The 18,330-nt window shown below is 45.3% G+C and overlaps 1 protein-coding gene across 2 annotated transcripts in view; it reads right to left on the bottom strand.

The window, feature by feature from the left end:
* UTS2B (urotensin 2B) overlaps positions 1–13,596 on the bottom strand; it is a 42,587-nt gene extending 28,991 nt beyond the window's left edge. The window contains exons 1-2 of one of the 2 annotated variants that reach the window (XM_085634113.1): positions 13,250–13,596; positions 1,594–1,695 (exon numbers count right to left, since the gene is read on the bottom strand). In XM_085634113.1, the coding sequence (XP_085490239.1) occupies positions 1,594–1,695; positions 13,250–13,508 (361 nt within the window). In that variant the 5' untranslated portion in view covers positions 13,509–13,596. The remainder of the gene's footprint in view (positions 1–1,593; positions 1,696–13,249) is intronic. The other variant, XM_085634114.1, reaches the window with a different exon arrangement.
* Positions 13,597–18,330: the final 4,734 nt, after the last annotated feature.

The raw sequence follows: 18,330 nt of genomic DNA, 5'->3' as shown, positions 1-18,330 counted from the left end.
TCTGGGAGGAATGATTATGCGTTGCAGACTGCTGGGGGGCCAGTCCCTCGGCAGACATCTTAGGGTGCAGGTCAGATTGGACTCCTCTGCAGAGCATTACTAATAAATAACTGTTTATATACTCTACTGTATGCCCGACTCTTCATTTGTTTGGAAGGTGATTAGGTGGTTGTAGATGACCCGGGTGACCCTTTTCGGGTCACTTCCTTCAACCATTATGCCCTAAATAGACTGGAGGGTCTTCCATAGCCCAGAGTTTCATAGTATAATACATTAATATATCTCATTGTACAGCATCTATACTCTAAAGTCTTTACAAGCCTGTGTGGTCACTCAATAATACAGCTCATTGTAAAGTACCCATCATCTAATGTGTCCTCACGCCCAGGTTTTATTCTAATAATAAAGGTCACCAAACATTATCTAAACTAGAATGTCTTCTCCACTTCAGGTTCTTATCTAATAATGAAGGTTAACATACAGCACCTAAACTGGAAGGCCATGTCATCCTCGGGTGTTTGTCAAATAATGAAGGTACAGAATAGCTCAGCACATACCCAAATGTAAGAATAAGTAACAAACAATATTATACAATATTTGAATTGACAGATAGCAAGCACAAACTAATCTCCCAAATGAATGACTTGAGACTTCCAATTCTTGTAAAAAAAATATTCTTTTTTTATTCTGGTAATTCTTCATTAGACTTCATTAAAAACACAATACATGTTCATAGCCGACGCGGAGCGTTTCGTCCCCACTGGACTTCTTCAAGGCTGTTTGTGTTTTTATTAATTCATGATCATAGTATACGAAATCAGTTCCTGATGTGTCCAATGAGAAAAGACGTGTGTGGTCCGATGTCCTGGTCTAAAAGATTAGCTTTTCTTTTAGACCAGGACATTGGACCACACGCGTCTTTTCTCTTGCTCAAATTAGGGGCTATTATACCTCTTAGAAGAATGAACATATAACCAGCTACAATAATAAATAACAGTGTTGTTTTGTACTATGAGACATGTGAGCCATTAACATTTTTCGTCGTCTGAACTGAATAACAATGGTAAATTTAAACTATGAATGAGAATTAAAATTGCGGGAAAAGAAAAGAAATGTTCTCATTGGACACATCAGGAACTGATTTTGTATACTATGATCGTGAATTAATAAACACACAAACAGCCTTGAAGAAGTCCCGTGGGGACGAAACGCGGAGCGTCGGCTATGAACACGTATTGTATTTTTAATGAAGTCTAATGAAGAATTACCAGAATAAAAGAAGAATATTTTTTTTACAAGAATTGGAAGTCTCAAGTCATTCATTTGGGAGATTAGTTTGTGCTTGCTATCTGTCAATTCAAATATTGTATCATATTGTTTGTTACTTATTCTTACATTTGGGTATCTGCTGAGCTATTCTGTACCTTGTGTTTTTGGTCATCCAAAATTGTGGGAACTAGGAAGGTCAAGTTCTCAGCTCTTTGCACTACCATTCCTGCCCATACTCTAAATGACATATACGTACTGGTGCAGGTCTCGAGTGCCCTGACCTTCTATTTCGTGTTTCAAATAATTCAGGTGGTCATACAGTACCTAAACTGGAAGGTCTTGCAAATCCCAGGTTTTTATTGAGCAGCAGTGCCAGCAACATGTCTTCATTTGTTGTTCCATCTTTCTCTGAAAACAGTTCATTTTCTAAAACAAGAAATAAAAAATAATAAATCCCTCATACAAATGTGTCTAAATGTTGGTCTGATGCCAACATATTCTAAGCATAGAAAGATCCCTTACAAATTTACATACAGATGGTTCAACTCCATTCAGGGCCTTTTGTCTCAATTATACTCTCCCAGTCAAGGAACACCTGTGACATCTTCCGCTCCTTGGATATGGAGGTTGATACCCGGAGAGGATGCCTATAGAGGCTGTTGGCGGTGTCAGTGTTTGCCTAATTGGCAGGGTTGGGCAGAAAGCACGGAATTTTACTCTGCGGGTATCCGCTGAGTTAAATAAAAGCTGCAAGAGAGTCTGCAGAGTTTAAGCAGAGATCGTGCATATTTTTAGCACTGGGAGCTTGTTCCGTGCTAAAAAATAGTCGGAAACGGTACCATGTGCCGCACCAGAGGGTGCTGCTTGTTTCTGCCGCTCAAGTAGATTTTCTACTGAGCGGCAACATTCTCAACGTGAATGGTAGCGGCCTGCTGTGACTGCCAACGTCGAGAGATCATGGCGGGATTAGTCCTAGCGCTCAATTTGTGTCGCTCACTCTAAATCCGATACATTGTGGTTAGCCATGTTTTCCAGAACTCCGCGCTCCTGGCGGAGTGCGAAGTGGGCAAAACTCAGCGAGCTTCGCCAGCAGAGTGGAGTTTACCACACACCCTTAGTAATTAGGTGACAATGTTGGAGGGATTATCTCAGTTGTATCAGAGAGGGTGTAAGGTGCCTGAGGTGGTGGATTAGAGATCTGCCTGCTGGGTAATCCTGGGAGCTGAATTCCTGCTCATTCACCATAGCAAGAGGCAAGGGTCATCTGTCTCAAACCTGTCCCTAAAGCATCGACCATCTCTGGATGTAGATGTTCCGACCTCCTTACCTCCTTGCAAAGCAGTAAGTGGGTGATGCAGATCAGGTCATTACTAGGGTGACCTTCTCATGGGAGAATTGGTCCCCCAGAATCATGAACAAGGGAAGGTCCTCCAGTCACACCTGGCAGCCGCCCATCCACTACGCACAGTTTTCCTGAAAAGAGTCAGGGTTTCTCCATCCTTCTCGGATTGCCTCTCTGGGGCGTAGCAGGTTTGATGCTGCACACTATCCACACTATGCTTCAATGCCACCGGCCGGCAACCCTTATGAGACCTCCTGGGGCCCTACTCTGGAGGCGGGAGGTGCCCATGCCTCCTTGGTTGAATGAAACTTGATGATGCAGTACTTCAGAGCAGGAATATGTGAGTATCACTCGCGAGGAGTCTGTGAGGGAGACAAGCATTTCCCAAATCAAATCTCTGTGTTATGTACCACTTCTCTTGGCCGTGGCTTACCCCATCGTTCTTCATCAATGTCCTCTTCTGTTGCTATGGAGATGGCTCTTAAGAGACCACTCCCTATGAAGGGGACCGGTTTATAAATGCATAGAGCATAGTGCGTAGGCGCTTGTGTAAATGGCTTTATTCAGGGGTACGCTGGCGCTTGGGTGAGATCAATCATTTGAAAGCACTTTGCTTCTATTTAGAACTACCTATGCCGTGCCCCCTCGTGCCCTCATTCTGGTCAGCATACAGAGCTGTCCTGCTTGGCACACCTTCCAACACATTTCAGACATCAGATACCTAGTGTCCTGCCTAAACAACAGGTTGGTGTCAATGTCAGCCAACCACCTACAGCATCATAGGCAGACGTGAGCCTAAAAAGGGACGGCACAAGCAATTCTACCTGGGCGGTCTGGTCTCTGCCACCCCACGCTCTTCTGTTTCACTGCAGCACATCCCTCGATCAGCAACTTTGTGACCATCTTCTCCTCAAAGAACACAACTCTTCAGAACTCACTGGCATGCTTGTCTCTGTTGCCCTCAAGCCTTCCACAGCAGCCCACTTCATACACATTTCCCATTCGAGATCCCTCTCCAGAGGACCTGGCCTCAGCCCTCCTCAATGTTAACCGATCTTGCACCCAACTCAAACTGTATGTTACCCCATTATAAGAGCCCTCGCACCACCTGCCCCCCACCACCTGCTGTCACTCCGCTTCACCCACCAACCCAAGTCAGGCACTTATTGTAGCCTGCTACAAATCAGGAACAAAAGCATAAATAATCAACAAGCAGTCAATCAATCTCGCCTTATGGCTTTGCCAACACAGAGCTACTGAATTTGCCAGCGCTTTTCGCAGGTGATGTTCAGCATCAGCAGAACTAAACAAAATATGTTTATTGCTGATGCTAAAATGCACATAAAAGGGTATCGGTGTATATGTCACATTTATCATCAAACATGTGCTGCTAGGCGTCATGACGCTACGTCAGCCCAAGCATGATGATGAGTACATGCATCAACATACGTGCACAAACATTAGTCATGATGCGATGGCCTTTATTCAAATGTACCGTTCCACGATGGCGGACATACTGGGAGAATACAAGAAAGAAAGAAAGAAAGAAAGAAAGAAAGAAAGAAAGAAAGAAAGAAAGAAAGAAAGAAAGAAAGAAAGAAAGAAAGAAAGAAAGAAAGAAAGTGCACAAAAGCATGTTTTTGGTAACATAGAGCCTGGCAGCAAATTGAAGCTACACGGCCCTCCTAAATGTTTTACAAATTAAATAATACAATATAAAATGAGACTGTGAGATGAGACAGGGTAGCATCACCTGCAGCAGCAGCAAACAACAGGAGGCATTGGAGAAATGGAGTATGTGTAGGGTATAAAAATAAAAGACATGAAGATGGTGTGAAGGGAGAAGCAGCTCACAGGGAAGGTGCGAGAGTGAGAAAGGGCATGCACTCACATGGAGTGGTAAAAGAAAAGAAAGTCATAGTTCTCTCAATGTAAGCAGTGGAAGGACACAAGTCGCCATCCAGTCAAATGATAGTAAAGAGGAAACACCCCAGAGGTGCAACAAGCAAGGTGTGAGGGGGGGAGACGCTGAATAAGAAGCATGGAAATGAGATAGACAAGCACGCCATCGGAGAGAGAGCGAGGGTTGATTCAGAGCACTCCGAATGTATATTTTGGAATATAGGAGAAACAATAGGTCTTTGACAACAAGCAAATAAAACTGTCTCTAGGCGAGAGAGAAAAAAAAAACACATGGGACAATTTCAAACCCTCTAGCTATCAGCCTGTCTCATTCCTGCACTTCTCAAAGCGAATTGTCCTGAAGTCTGTGGTGGTGGAACAATTTTCAGAGGGGGGGGGGGGGGTTGGGGGTGTTGCCATCAATGTTACATCACTGAAGTCATAGGGACTGTGATAACTCCAAGCGGACCCCGAGCTGAGCCGCAGTCGGCCGTCCGGCTCAAGCCTGCCTTGAACCCTCAGCGGCGTGCCCACCTTTATAGCCAGGCAAGTAGGATTTAAAACCAAGCCACAGGTGGAAAAAGAGTCTTTATATATATACCAAGGGTGAGAGACTACTACAGACAGACAAGCCTTTATAGTACCTAGCTTCTGAGCATCCCTCATTTGTAGGGGGCCAACTGCATGTTTTGTAATACAAAATCTATATATATTTCTATTGGTTATTGACGCAAGAATCGAAAAGGTAATCGGCTTTCATAGAATGATTGAAACCTGAAAGCAACACAGTGGCTGATGTCGCTAGTACCTGAGCCCACTGAGCTATCTTACAGCTAAAGGAACCTGTGGGATGCACAGAGATGTCAGATGAGCCTGACTGGTTGAGAGCTGCACTTGGCCACCTGTGTCTTTAAAAAAGTCATATCTTTAAAGTATATTCTGTACATAGCTGGCAGGTGGAACTGGGTCATGTTTGACACCTTCAGTCTTGGATGTGTTCACGTGGAAATACCCAAAACAGTGCACTCACTGAAAATGGAAATCTACCATTTAAAGACCTATCACTACATAGAGAGTACGCTACCTCAGCGGCTGAACACCTCAGTCAACACATCAACACATGTAATAACTCCTACAACACAGAGCAGCTGGGTACTAAGTACCCCGCATTTGCTGCACAGTCCGAGCGGTGCAAACTGCGCAGCGCAATGCTGGAGATGCCAGGGCCCAGGGACCTGGTGTTTACTGATGGCTCTTTTGTGGCAGACCCTAAAAGCAACAATAATACCCAAGGAGTTTGGACTGCACTCTTCTCGTTAATCTCAAAGATTGTGCCCGTTCCAGACTCCCAGCCGCTGTTGAAGGGGATCATCGGAAGGAGACCCCAGGCCCTGGGGGTATCCTACATAGGATTATAGAGTCCTCACACACCAAAGTGTCATGCTTCATCATCGGGCCTGCTCCTCGTCGGGCGGGCGATGCAATGCCCGACAGGCACCCAAAAGGGGGCTCTTTATAGGAGGTCTTTTTCCTATATGAGCCCGCTGAGGTGTGCCTTATCCTATAGCGAAAAGTAGCAGCATGTGATGTGGCACAGGGTGTGGTGAGCGATATAAATTAAAATACACCTCCTTGGACACTTTTAATCAGATTCAGGGGCGGTAGTTCTGATTAAGAACAAAGTGTAAACTAAACAAGACATAATGTGTCAGAAGTTTGCTATCTCAAGGGGTGGTCGACATGTCTCATGCCACTGCAGGTCCCTGAAGGGATCCACGCCATTTCATCGGGACCATAAACAAAGTACCTCAAGGAACTCTCATCAACGCACCCAAACCGTTGGAGGCAATAGTAACCCCAGTGATAAGTACGACCACAGGTAACCAGTACCATCCCCCTTGTGGACAGGATCCTGGTGCCCGTGGCCCGGTAAACTGGTGCCCCATCGGCTGCACGCACCAGGATTCTACGCCGCAGACTTGGGTACGAGGACCCCTGGACTACGACCCTAAGCATAGTGTCGGGTGCAGCTGAGGGTGCAAATCGTAGGGATTTCAAATCACACTGAGAGGGACTACTGTTAAATTAATTAAATAAGTTCAACATTTAAAATGCTGTGCGTACATATTCTAAGTGGTTACAGATATGTGTATGTGTTAATATTTAGACAAAATAATAATAAACATTATTAAGAAAAACATTTAACTTTTAAACTTTGTTTTAAAATGCTAAATTTTTCAAATTAATTGAATATACAACTTTTTAATCAAGTTTATTAAATAGTAAAGAAAGAGAAAAATGTTAGAAGGGTGAGTAATTAATTTTTTTAAAGATTGATTTTGATGACTTAATGTGCTGCAAATATGTATTTAATATTTCCAATAAATAGTACCGTTTTTTACTTAATCTATATTTATATTTTTTAAGACGGAAATAAATATATATATGTATATATATTTTTTGTTTTTTTACTTATAAACTTTATTAAATGTCCCTATACTTTTCAGTAGGTAGATCAATGGCCGAGATCTGTGCCCTCTTGTCGAACATGTCTGCCAACCAGGCTGAATATAAAATATAGCAGGAAACTAATTTAGAAACTTAACAGACACAACTACAATCGTAGGACGCTTCCCCAACTCATTCGAGGGATGGACACATGCAAGTCCATTCCTATGTGTAATTGCACACTCGGAAATGGTGAACATCAAAGAAGTGCAGAGATACACCGCGGTGTAGTGGTAAACATACACATAAGTATATACGTGTTTCTTGGTGCCCAGTGTCTTCTCAAAGAAGATGAAGGCCTGTCGTTGCTAGAGGGTGTACTCCCATCAAAAGAAATCTGAACCACACAGCGGGAGCAGACAAGTTCTTGTAGGTTTAAAATCAAGTGTAAATTGTGCCCAGAGGCAGCCATGTCCTAAAGAGTTCTTATATCTATGAAGGGAAGGAAAAGTTGTACCTACAATCCAGTGATCTGGGTACTCCAGTAACGAGGCGTGGAGACACGAATGACAGCGAGTGACTGATAACACAGAGATCTACATACGTCTAGAGCGCAGAGTACCACGCGTGTAGGGACATCGTGCACATCATCTGAAGAGCGCTACCTGCATCACGCCTCACTCTGACCTGAATACTAGGGTACTCCTATCCCTAACCCAGAGTGTGAGATGGGGTCTCTGCAGTGGTGTGCAGATGTAGGGGTACGTCTTGATGTCCAGGCATGTACGTAGTGGTAGGTCAACGCAATGGCGGATCTCCATGTACTGGTGACTGTGGAATGGTGTGAAGATGCCACGGTAAGTGTTGATGGACTGGTGTCTTTCTAGTGGTAAATCAATGTAGTGGTAAGGCTTGGTTGACTGGTGTCTATGAAATGTTTCCAAGAGGTAAGTGAAGGCAGACTGGTGTCTACGCCGCAGTAAGTAGATGATGTGGTGTCAATGCAGTGGTATGTGGGTGAGCTGGGACGTCAGTAGCCAGGGAGCTGCTCTCACATGCATCAGAACCAAGGGAAGGTTCATGTTGTGAATACCCCATATGCGAATATCTAAGCTTATGCGTCCTGGTGTCCAAAATGGATGCGAGGAAGCATTTTGTGGAGAAAAAAGACCGAAATGCCAGAGTATTTTGCATAATAACGCATAATTTTGCCTAACGTTTTAGACATTTTGTTCAATTTCTGCAAAGGAAATGATGCAAATTCCACGCAGGCCTAGTGCTAAGAAGAAACATTTGTAATAACAGCATTAAAGGTGAACAGGAAAGGCGGGGGCGGGGCGCGACGGAAGTGAGTTTAAGGTGGAGATTTCCTTTATCCCCCCTGACCTGCCCTGCCCCAGCCCCTTCGCCTCGTGCCAACAGCTCTGGAATTCCGGGGTTCTGCAGGTATGCAGGCCTATTTCATTGACGTCATTCTGCATCAGCCAGTCGTGTGCACCACTGTATTCACCAGTCTAGTGACAGCACGCATCGCCCCCTCTTACCCCCGTGTCTTCCGATGCACAGATGGGTGATTTCCTGAGGCAGGAGTACCTTTCAGCTGGGTGGAAGAAGTGGAATGGGGTAGGAATGCTCATACATTGGGGTCAGGCCATCATTAATGTCTAACTGACTCCACGTGTGAATGGGTGCAAATCACTGGCTCTCCGTTTGACACTGAGCGCCCAACCTCAAGTGCTTCGAAGCTTTATGCCTGCCGTGGGCTCTACAGTAGTCCTGTTCGGCTTAGGTGACCTGGTAGATCTAAGCAGCGCTTTGTACTTATAAGATTCACGCAGGGCGTGGCCTTTGTTGTCTCAAAACCAACAATTAGTGGTCGGTGTACAAATGCAGCCTTGCAAAGTGGGGAGAAACCTATGTTATCTTTCCGATAGCTTAAAAAACACGTTCAGACGTGAAGTAATGTGACAAATGTACCAACTCCTTCCGGACAGGCCAGCTGCCCCTGGTCCCACGTGCGATGATGAAATGTAGGAGTGTGGAAAGTAAGGCGGTGCTTGAGGGGGGGAACAACCTTTACAACGCAACTTTTACAACGCACTACACTTACAACGCATTTTTTACAACGCACAATCCATTACAACGCATGACATTACAACGCATGACACTACAACGCATTTTTAAAAACTACCTTTACAACGCATTCCATTACAACGCATACTACCATTACAACGCATACCATTACAACGCATAATATAGTAATTTTTACCCCTATACTATCCAACACTTACCCTACTGTTGCACCCGCTGGAGTTAGAATAGTAATTTTTACCCCTATACTATCCAACACTTACCCTACTGTTGCACCCCCTGGAGTTAGAATAGTAATTTTTACCCCTATACTATCCAACACTTACCATACTGTTGCACCCCCTGGAGTTAGAATAGTAAATTTTACCCCTATACTATCCAACACTTACCCTACTGTTGCACCCCCTGGAGCTAGAATAGTAATTTTTACCCCTATACTATCCAACACTTACTCTACTGTTGCACCCCCTGGAGTTAGAATAGTAATTTTTACCCCTATACTATCCAACACTTACCCTACTGTTGCACCCCCTGGAGTTAGAATAGTAATTTTTACCCCTATACTATCCAACACTTACCCTACTGTTGCACCCCCTGGAGTTAGAATAGTAATTTTTACCCCTATACTATCCAACACTTACCCTACTGTTGCACCCCCTGGAGTTAGAATAGTAATTTTTACCCCTATACTATCCAACACTTTCCCTACTGTTGCACCGCCTGGAGTTAGAATAGTAATTTTTACCCCTATACTATCCAACATTTACCCTACTGTTGCACCCCCTGGAGTTAGAATAGTAATTTTTAACCCTATACTATCCAACACTTACCCTACTGTTGCACCCCCTGGAGTTAGAATAGTAATTTTTACCCCTATACTATCTAATACTTACCTTAAATGCAATTTAATATTATGCGTTGTAATGGTATGCGTTGTAAAGGTAGTATGCGTTGTAATGGAAATGCGTTGTAAAGGTAGTTTTTAAAAATGCGTTGTAGTGTCCTGCGTTGTAATGTCATGCGTTGTAATGGATTGTGCGTTGTAAAAAATTCGTTGTAAGTCCATGCGTTGTAAAAGTGTGCGTTGTAACGACATACATCCGCTTGAGGGTGTTAGGGGAGTTCTTGGACACGGAGAATGTGCAATGGGAAGGCAGGCCAAGCAGCGCCTCCCGAGTGCGGGCAGTGGGCAGTTGTTTCAATGCGCTATGTAAGTACCATCACTAAATATAGCTTCATTGGAATTTTTCCGTAAAATATTCGAGCATCGCTCTGCCCCTGGGAGCGGGACGCCTCATGTTGCTTTCACAACCCCTGAAGTGTATGGTTGAACTGCCCCCCTCTTCATCATGAAGACAGCCTGGCAAAACCTGAGAGATTCTGAGCCCGCGCTCTTTTCAGCTCCGCAGTGAGCTGCAGGGAGGAAGCTTCTGTTGCCTTTGGAAAGCGCCTCCTGCTGGCCCAGCGTTGCATATCCTCAGACTAAAGCGCTCTAAAAATCTAACAACCGCATGCGCATCACTGGTGACGTTCACATTGACTTCACGTGAAGTCATCACAGGAAGACCTTCTACAGGCTGGTTGGGGAATCATCGCAGAAGAGAGCGACATTCACACTCACTACCAAATCCTGGGATCCACTCTCACTTACGTGAAATACTAAACACAGCATCGGTGAAGTCCTGGTTGACTTCTCATGAAGTCATCACAGGAAGATCTTTTATTGGCTGGTTGGTGAATCATCGCACAAGAGACCGACATTCACACTCACTACCATAACCCTGGGATCCACTCTCACTTACGTGAAATACTGAACAGCACCGGTGAAGTCCTTGTTGACTTCTCATGAAGTCATCACAGGAAGACCTTCTACAGGCTAGTTGGTAAATCATCGCACAAGAGACCGACATTCACACTCACTACCATAACCCTGGGATCCACTCGTACTTATGTGAAATACTAAACACAGCACCGGTGAAGTCCTGGTTGAGTTCTCATGAAGTCATCACAGGAAGATCTTCTACAGGCTGGTTGGTGAATCATCGCACAAGAGACCGACATTCACACTCACTACCATAACCCTGGGATAAACTCTCACTTATGTGAAATACTAAACACAGAACCGGTGAAGTCCTGGTTGACTTCTCATGAAGTCATCACAGGAAGATCTTCTACAGGCTGGTTGGGGAATCATCGCACAAGAGAGTGACATTCACACTCACTACCATAACCCTGGGATCCACTCTCACTTACGTGAAATACTAAACACAGCACCGGGGAAGTCCTGGTTGAGTTCTCATGAAGTCATCACAGGAAGATCTTCTACAGGCTGGTTGGTGAATCATCGCACAAGAGAGTGACATTCACACTCACTACCATAACCCTGGGATCCACTCTCACTTACGTGAAATACTAAACACAGCACCGGGGAAGTCCTGGTTGAGTTCTCATGAAGTCATCACAGGAAGATCTTCTACAGGCTGGTTGGTGAATCATCGCACAAGAGGCCGACATTCACACTCACTACCATAACCCTGGGGTCCACTCTCACTTATGTGAAATACTAAACACAGCACCGGTGATGTCCTGGTTGACTTCTCATGAAGTCATCACAGGAAGATCTTCTACAGGCTGGTTGGTGAATCATCGCACAAGAGACCGACATTCACACTCACTAACATAACCCTGGGATCCACTCTCACTTACGTGAAATACTAAACACAGCACCGGTGAAGTCCTGGCTGACTTCTCATGAAGTCATCACAGGAAGATCTTCTACAGGCTGGTTGGTGAATCATCGCACAAGAGACCGACATTCACACTCACTACCATAACCCTGGGATAAACTCTCACTTATGTGAAATACTAAACACAGCACCGGTGAAGTCCTGGTTGAGTTCTCATGAAGTCATCACAGGATGATCTTCTACAGGCTGGTTGGTGAATCATCGCACAAGAGACCGACATTCACACTCACTACCATAACCCTGGGATAAACTCTCACTTATGTGAAATACTAAACACAGCACCGGGGAAGTCCTGGTTGAGTTCTCATGAAGTCATCACAGGAAGATCTTCTACAGGCTGGTTTTGGGAATCATCGCACAAGAGAGCGACATTCACACTCACTATCATAACCCTGGGATTCACTCTCACTTATGTGAAATACTAAACACAGCACCGGTGATGTCCTGGTTGACTTCTCATGAAGTCATCACAGGAAGATCTTCTACAGGCTGGTTGGTGAACCATCGCACAAGAGAGCGACATTCACACTCACTACCATAACCCTGGGATCCACTCTCACTTACGTGAAATACTAAACACGAGAACTGTGGTAATAACGTGCTGCAGCAGCACATTGGTGTTAACCAGGCGCTAACTGAAGCGGTCTCTGTATCACCCGGAGGCAACGGTGAAACGATGGACGACCAGAATGTTGCTGCATTAACATCAACTCGCCAAAATATTGTGACAAAAAATATTGTCTACCAGGATAATAGCATATTAATATCGAACTGCCAAAGTATTGTGTTCAAAATTGTGCGGAGACGTATTACTTTATTGATCTGCCAAGTTATCGTGCTAAAAATATCCGCGACCAGAGTATCAAGGAATTAATCCCGACCTGCCAAGATATTTTGGGGGAAATATTGACTCCCAGAGGATCTGCTTATTGACACTGAACTTCTAAAATTTAGCGGTAACAATGGTGACTTCCAGAATATTGATGTATTAATATCAACCTACCAAAATATTGTTGCAAAAATATAAACTTTCAGGATATCTTGAAGGTAAGGCTATGTAGGTAAGTCCAGGTGTACTACGCTTAACTTCACGTATAGGTGCCTTGATGATATATTAATATCTTCGAGGCACATGGAGGCGGATTTAAGATAAATTTACCAAAACATTTTGAAGGTGGAACATAAAGCAGGTCTGCTGATGGGTAGATGTTTCCTACAGCCTCAGAGTGAGAGGTTCCCACACCATCCTGAGGGAGAACTGTGTGGTAAGTAGGAACGGATACCACTAGAAGACCCTTAAGTGATGCCCCTTCACCCTTCTGTAACTTGACCTCAGGGACGGGCGGGCGGGCTATGCACGCAGCTAAGCAATCCCCAGGGGGCAGGGAAGTTTGGGGGGAGCCCATGGCTCCAGGACAGGCATGACTTCAAGGCGCCCCTCTTGACTTACCTTGTAGCATGAAGGGCTTGCCTTGCGCCACCTGAAGCGCGACCACCACCAGGAGGACGAGGGTCCCCAGGCAGAAGGGAAGCGTCATCCTGTCCATGCTGCGGTGGGTGACCAGTGTCGAGTCCAGTGGAAGCTGAGGGCCAGAGGGAGGAATGAAGAGTGGTGTCCAGGGCGTGGGGCCTTTTATGTGGTGGGACACGCGTGCGCGCTGTGTCATCCTCTGCAATATACCAAGAAATATAATCCGCCCTGCCACCATCAGTCACTTCTTGGAAAACTGACGGAAAAATGGGGCTCGTGACTGACGTCAAAAGCAGGTCGATATAGTTCATATATTTCATACATCATTGGTGTGATGAGGGCTGGCGAGAAATGAGGGTGGGACGTCGAGGTGGGGGTCATTAATCAAGGTGTTGTTAGGCTCTTGTTTTAATTAACCTGGGGATCTTCCAAGTGGGGCCAAACTTGACGGCAGGGGGCGTGGTCGCCATTGATTGCGCAGGTGGGAGGCCCGGCTCCAAAACTGTTTCTTTTCTCCTCGGCTTTAGGACTTAAGATCGCTTGGAGGAAGCAACACAAAGGGGTCCGGGAACACAAGATCAGGACAGGTCTGAGATTAATCAGAGAGGCCGAATGTCCTCCGAGAGTCGGGGGGGCTCGGACGGGCACCGGGCTGGGATTGAACGGCACTGCGGCGTGATTAATCGGGGATCGATGCCTGTCCTCTGAGCCGATGGCTCCAGGTGTGAGTCGGACACGTCGCCAGCTCCCCTGGCGCCATACATCAATGACACTTTTTTAATCTTGTGCCGCGTGTCTGTCTGGCTGGAGAGACGTGGCCTGTCCGTCCTGTCCAGCCCCGCGTTGGGTCAGGGGGAGACATCTTCTGAGATTCTTAGTCACACAACAAACTGCAGAAAGTAATTCTGGAATTAAAGGTTGGGCTGGTTGGACTAACTCTAGTTGAGTGATACTCAAAATACGGCCCGTGGGCCACCAGCGGCCCTCCTGGCCTGTAAATGTGCCCCCCCACACCGCCCTCAACAGCAGCACCGGGCTGCTGTTTACTCGCCTCAGCACCAACATTACACGTGTAAAATCAACGTTCATGCAATTATTTACAATTTCATTGAAAGCAAAGAAAGCAACTAGGGTGTCCTGCAGCGCTCAGCTTCAGGAATACCTTCATGTTTAAAGACATTTTGCAATAAATGTGTAAAAGTACAGATTCATTCTCTTCAAATTCAAAAAGTGTGTTTCATTGACATGCAGAACCACTTTACTTCAGTACAAATTATATCAGTGCATTGGGAAGTATATATGTATATATATATATTTTATATGATTGTTTTCAAACATGGATTTAGACAAATTAATGGTTCCAACCAACCTGACAAGAGTGCTAATAGTGAACTAGGAGGCTAGTCAGTTGTTGTGTGAAGCCTTTGGGTGGCCTGGTTTGTAAATGTGCACAGACAACATTATAGTTTATTACATCAAACACGGGAGGTTTCGTACATCTTGAGGTCACGTATTTTAAGGTCCTCTTATATGTCACAATGAAGTAAAAGGGGGGAAGTGAAATAAAACAATTGCCCAGGTTCACACAATTTAGTCACGTAGGAAGGCCAAGATTGATTCCGGGATTTCTGCTTTAGCATTTTGCAATGGACTTCTAGATGTACATGCTTTTCTTCCCTTACACCCACCTTTACCCCTGCCGGGGGCGTAACTAGCCTCGAACTTTGGGGGGGCTAACACTCCCATCCAGGGCTGGCCCTAGCACTGGTCGCAGACGGTGCAACAATCATTTTTTGGCGCCCCCTCCCCCATTTCCTCCTTCTCCATGAATTCCCTCACTACCACTCAGTAACAATGCACCCCATCTCTCTATAGCACCTTTCTGACAAACATTTCATTTTATTTATAGCGCTACTCATACTTTACTAATACTTAGTTCTGTGATCTTTATGTTTCACATTCTTTGTAGCAGGCACATTAACCCTCTGCACGGGTGGCAGAAGTGCCCATGTGAGTGCACGGTGAACGATGCGACAGTGTGAGAGTAGGGTAAGAGGAGTGACTGCAGGGTGAGTGAGGTGACCATATGAATTTGGGTGCGGATGTAAGTGCAGAATGGGCTGAATGAATGCATGGTTAGTGATGGGCTTGTTTGAGTGAGATTGCAGAGTGAGTAGTGAGGGGGACAAGTGAGTGAAGTGTCACATGAGTGCAGGGTGAGTAGTGTGCTTGTGCAACTGCAGGGTGAGGTACAGGGTGAACAGCGCAAGTGCTTTGTGAGTGCAGAGTGATCACTGTGAGTGCAGGGTGAGCGAGAGAATGATGTGAGTGCATGGTGATCAGTGTGAGTGCATTGTGATCGCTGTGAGTGCAGGATGAGATAAGATAAGATAGCATTTATAGAGCGCACTATACCCATAGGTGTCAAGGCACTAAGCAGGCACAGTAGGGAGGACGGAACACGGCCACCAGCTAAGAGGAAAATAACAAAGTTTTCAGAAGTTTTCTGAAAATAGAGAGGGAACTAGCATTGACGATGGCAGGGGGGAGAAGATTCCAAAGCTTGGCAGCAGCCACCGAAAAAGCGCGTCCGCCCCATCTGGATTTACTAAATCTGGGCGCCACAAGTTTAAGCTGTGTGGATGATCTCAAGGTCCTTCCAGGGGTATATCGGTGGAACAAAGATTTGAGTTGGGACGGACCCTTGCAATGCACGGCCTTATATACTGTAGTGAGGGTCTTGAATGAGATGCGTTCCTTTACCGGGAGCCAGTGTAAAGACCGAATGCGTTCTCTAGCAGATTGATCCTTAGGGGTGTTTAAAATCAGTCTTGCAGCTGCATTCTGACCCATCTGAAGTCTGTCCAGAGATGCAGCGGTGATATTGAGGTAGAGGGCATTACAATAATCTAGCTGAGAAGTGATCAAGGTGATAATAGAGGGCCGATGGAGTTCTGGTGGGATGAGTGGAAGGGCCTTTCTGAGGGTTTTTAAAATATAAAAGCATGTACTAACAGTACGATTGACCTGGGCATCAAAGGACAGACTGTCATCGAAAATGACCCCTACATTTTTGGTCATTTTTACAGGGACAGGAAGAGGTCCGCATTCTGTAGGCCATCATGCCTTAGACCAGATGGACTTCTGAGGTCCGAAAATCAATACCTTGGTCTTATCCGTGTTGATCTTTAAAGAGTTTCTCTTCATCCAGCCAACTTTCATACTCTACATGGAGTGCTCTGTACAGGGTGCACTGTTCATGCTCTACAAGGAGCTGCCTGTACAGGATTCACATTTTTTTTTATATGGTACATAGACTGAGCTGCAAGGGGTCATAGGGCAGTAAAAAGAAACACAAGCATTGGCAAAACCAATAGGTCTTGACTTTCAGTGGTGGTGGTGTTCGACCTTTTGGCTTTATCGGTGATTTTGCTGATACTGCTCCACATCAGCAAAAAGAAAACAAATGTGTTTGCCACTGTAAAAGAGCATCTGAACAACAAAAGTAGCGTGCTACAGTATGTGCACAAATGGGCCATCATGCTTGCATGTGAATGCATGATGACATAACCGGAGGCAGGTCCTCAGCACCTATGAGCATGCAGGCATCACCTCACAGGCGTCATGACGTGGCGGCCATTTTGTTTTTTCATTATATTTTTTTTCACTGCAACTAAGCAGGTGCCACTTATGGAGTACATTAATAAAAAAAATTGAAAAAATAGTAGATGCTTCTCTAAAAAGGAGTGTCTGGGCTGCAAACTTCAGTGGCTGGGACCTACAACAAATGTGAACAAAAGAATTAAAAAAAAGAATGCAATGGTGACAGGGAGATGCAATAGTGGCATGGACTGGAGGTGATTTAGAGGAGATGCAGGGGAAAGGAGAAGTTGGTTGGGGGAGTAAATATGGAAAAAAATTGAAAAACCCATGAGGGACGGGTAAGAAACAGGCATGCTTGGGTGTGAAAGTGGAGCAACATGGAAAATCAGGTGGCGAGGATTGCAGTGGAAAGCAGCAAATGAGGAAGAAAACAAGTAAACACATCACTCAGATTGAGTGCTGCAGGAAAAACGGAAAAAGTAGTCCATAGAATCTAAGCATTGGAAGGATGCAAGTCATTTACAGAAAACTGTGATAAACAAGTGATGCTACAGGGGAAAGACTAACAGAAGAAGGCAAGCAAGTGTGATAGACAAGAAAGCCAACCAATGGTAAGCAATGGGCTGACCAAGTTCCACTTTGTGTATTGCACTTGTCCGCAATGGGTCTTCAAGAACAGACAGCGAAAGCTAAAAACTGTCTGCAGGAAAGACCTAAACATGGCAGGTATGGTAGCAGCCTCTGTCCATCAGAAGCAGCAGCTCGCTGCTCCAACACCCTAGCTTGAAGCACTTCCTAGGTGTCTTAGGGCAGGACTGGGAGAACGGGGCTGGGCTACACCCTCAGTTGTGAGTTTGGTGCTCTTGTGCCGAGAGGAGAGTCAAGGCTCCGGATCAGATGCAGAGACCTGGACTTCAGAAGAAATACAGAAGAGGCATAGAAGGAAGGAGCGAAGACTGGTAGTATCTGACCAAACTCCACCAATCAGGAGCCATCAGATGTGGCCAGGACCTGTGGATCAATTCCCTGAGAAGGAATACCCAACACAAGGAAGGAACACCAAACCACAATGAAGGAACAACACACCACAATGAAGTAACACCCACCACAATGAAGGAGCAACACACCACAATGAAGGAACAACACACCACAATGAAGAAACACCCACCACAATGAAGGAACAACACACCACAATGAAGTAACACCCACCACAATGAAGGAGCAACACACCACAATGAAGGAACACCACACCACAAAGAAGGAAGTCCAAACCACAATGAAGAAACACCCACCACAATGAAGGAACAACACACCACAAACACGAACATTTGGAAGTGTGTGAGTATAGACAGTATTAGAAATGGAGTCTCTAGTCGGCAGTGGTTTGCACCCTGTCCAAGTAGGAACCCTCACTCTGATCAGAGTGAGGGATTCACACATCTAAGATACCCCTGCTC

The sequence above is a fragment of the Triturus cristatus genome, chromosome 11 (genome assembly GCF_964204655.1).
Source record: "Triturus cristatus chromosome 11, aTriCri1.1, whole genome shotgun sequence".
NCBI classification, from domain to species: domain Eukaryota; kingdom Metazoa; phylum Chordata; class Amphibia; order Caudata; family Salamandridae; genus Triturus; species Triturus cristatus.
Note: the sequence above shows the minus strand (reverse complement) of the source record. Positions and strands in the feature narration are given on the sequence as shown.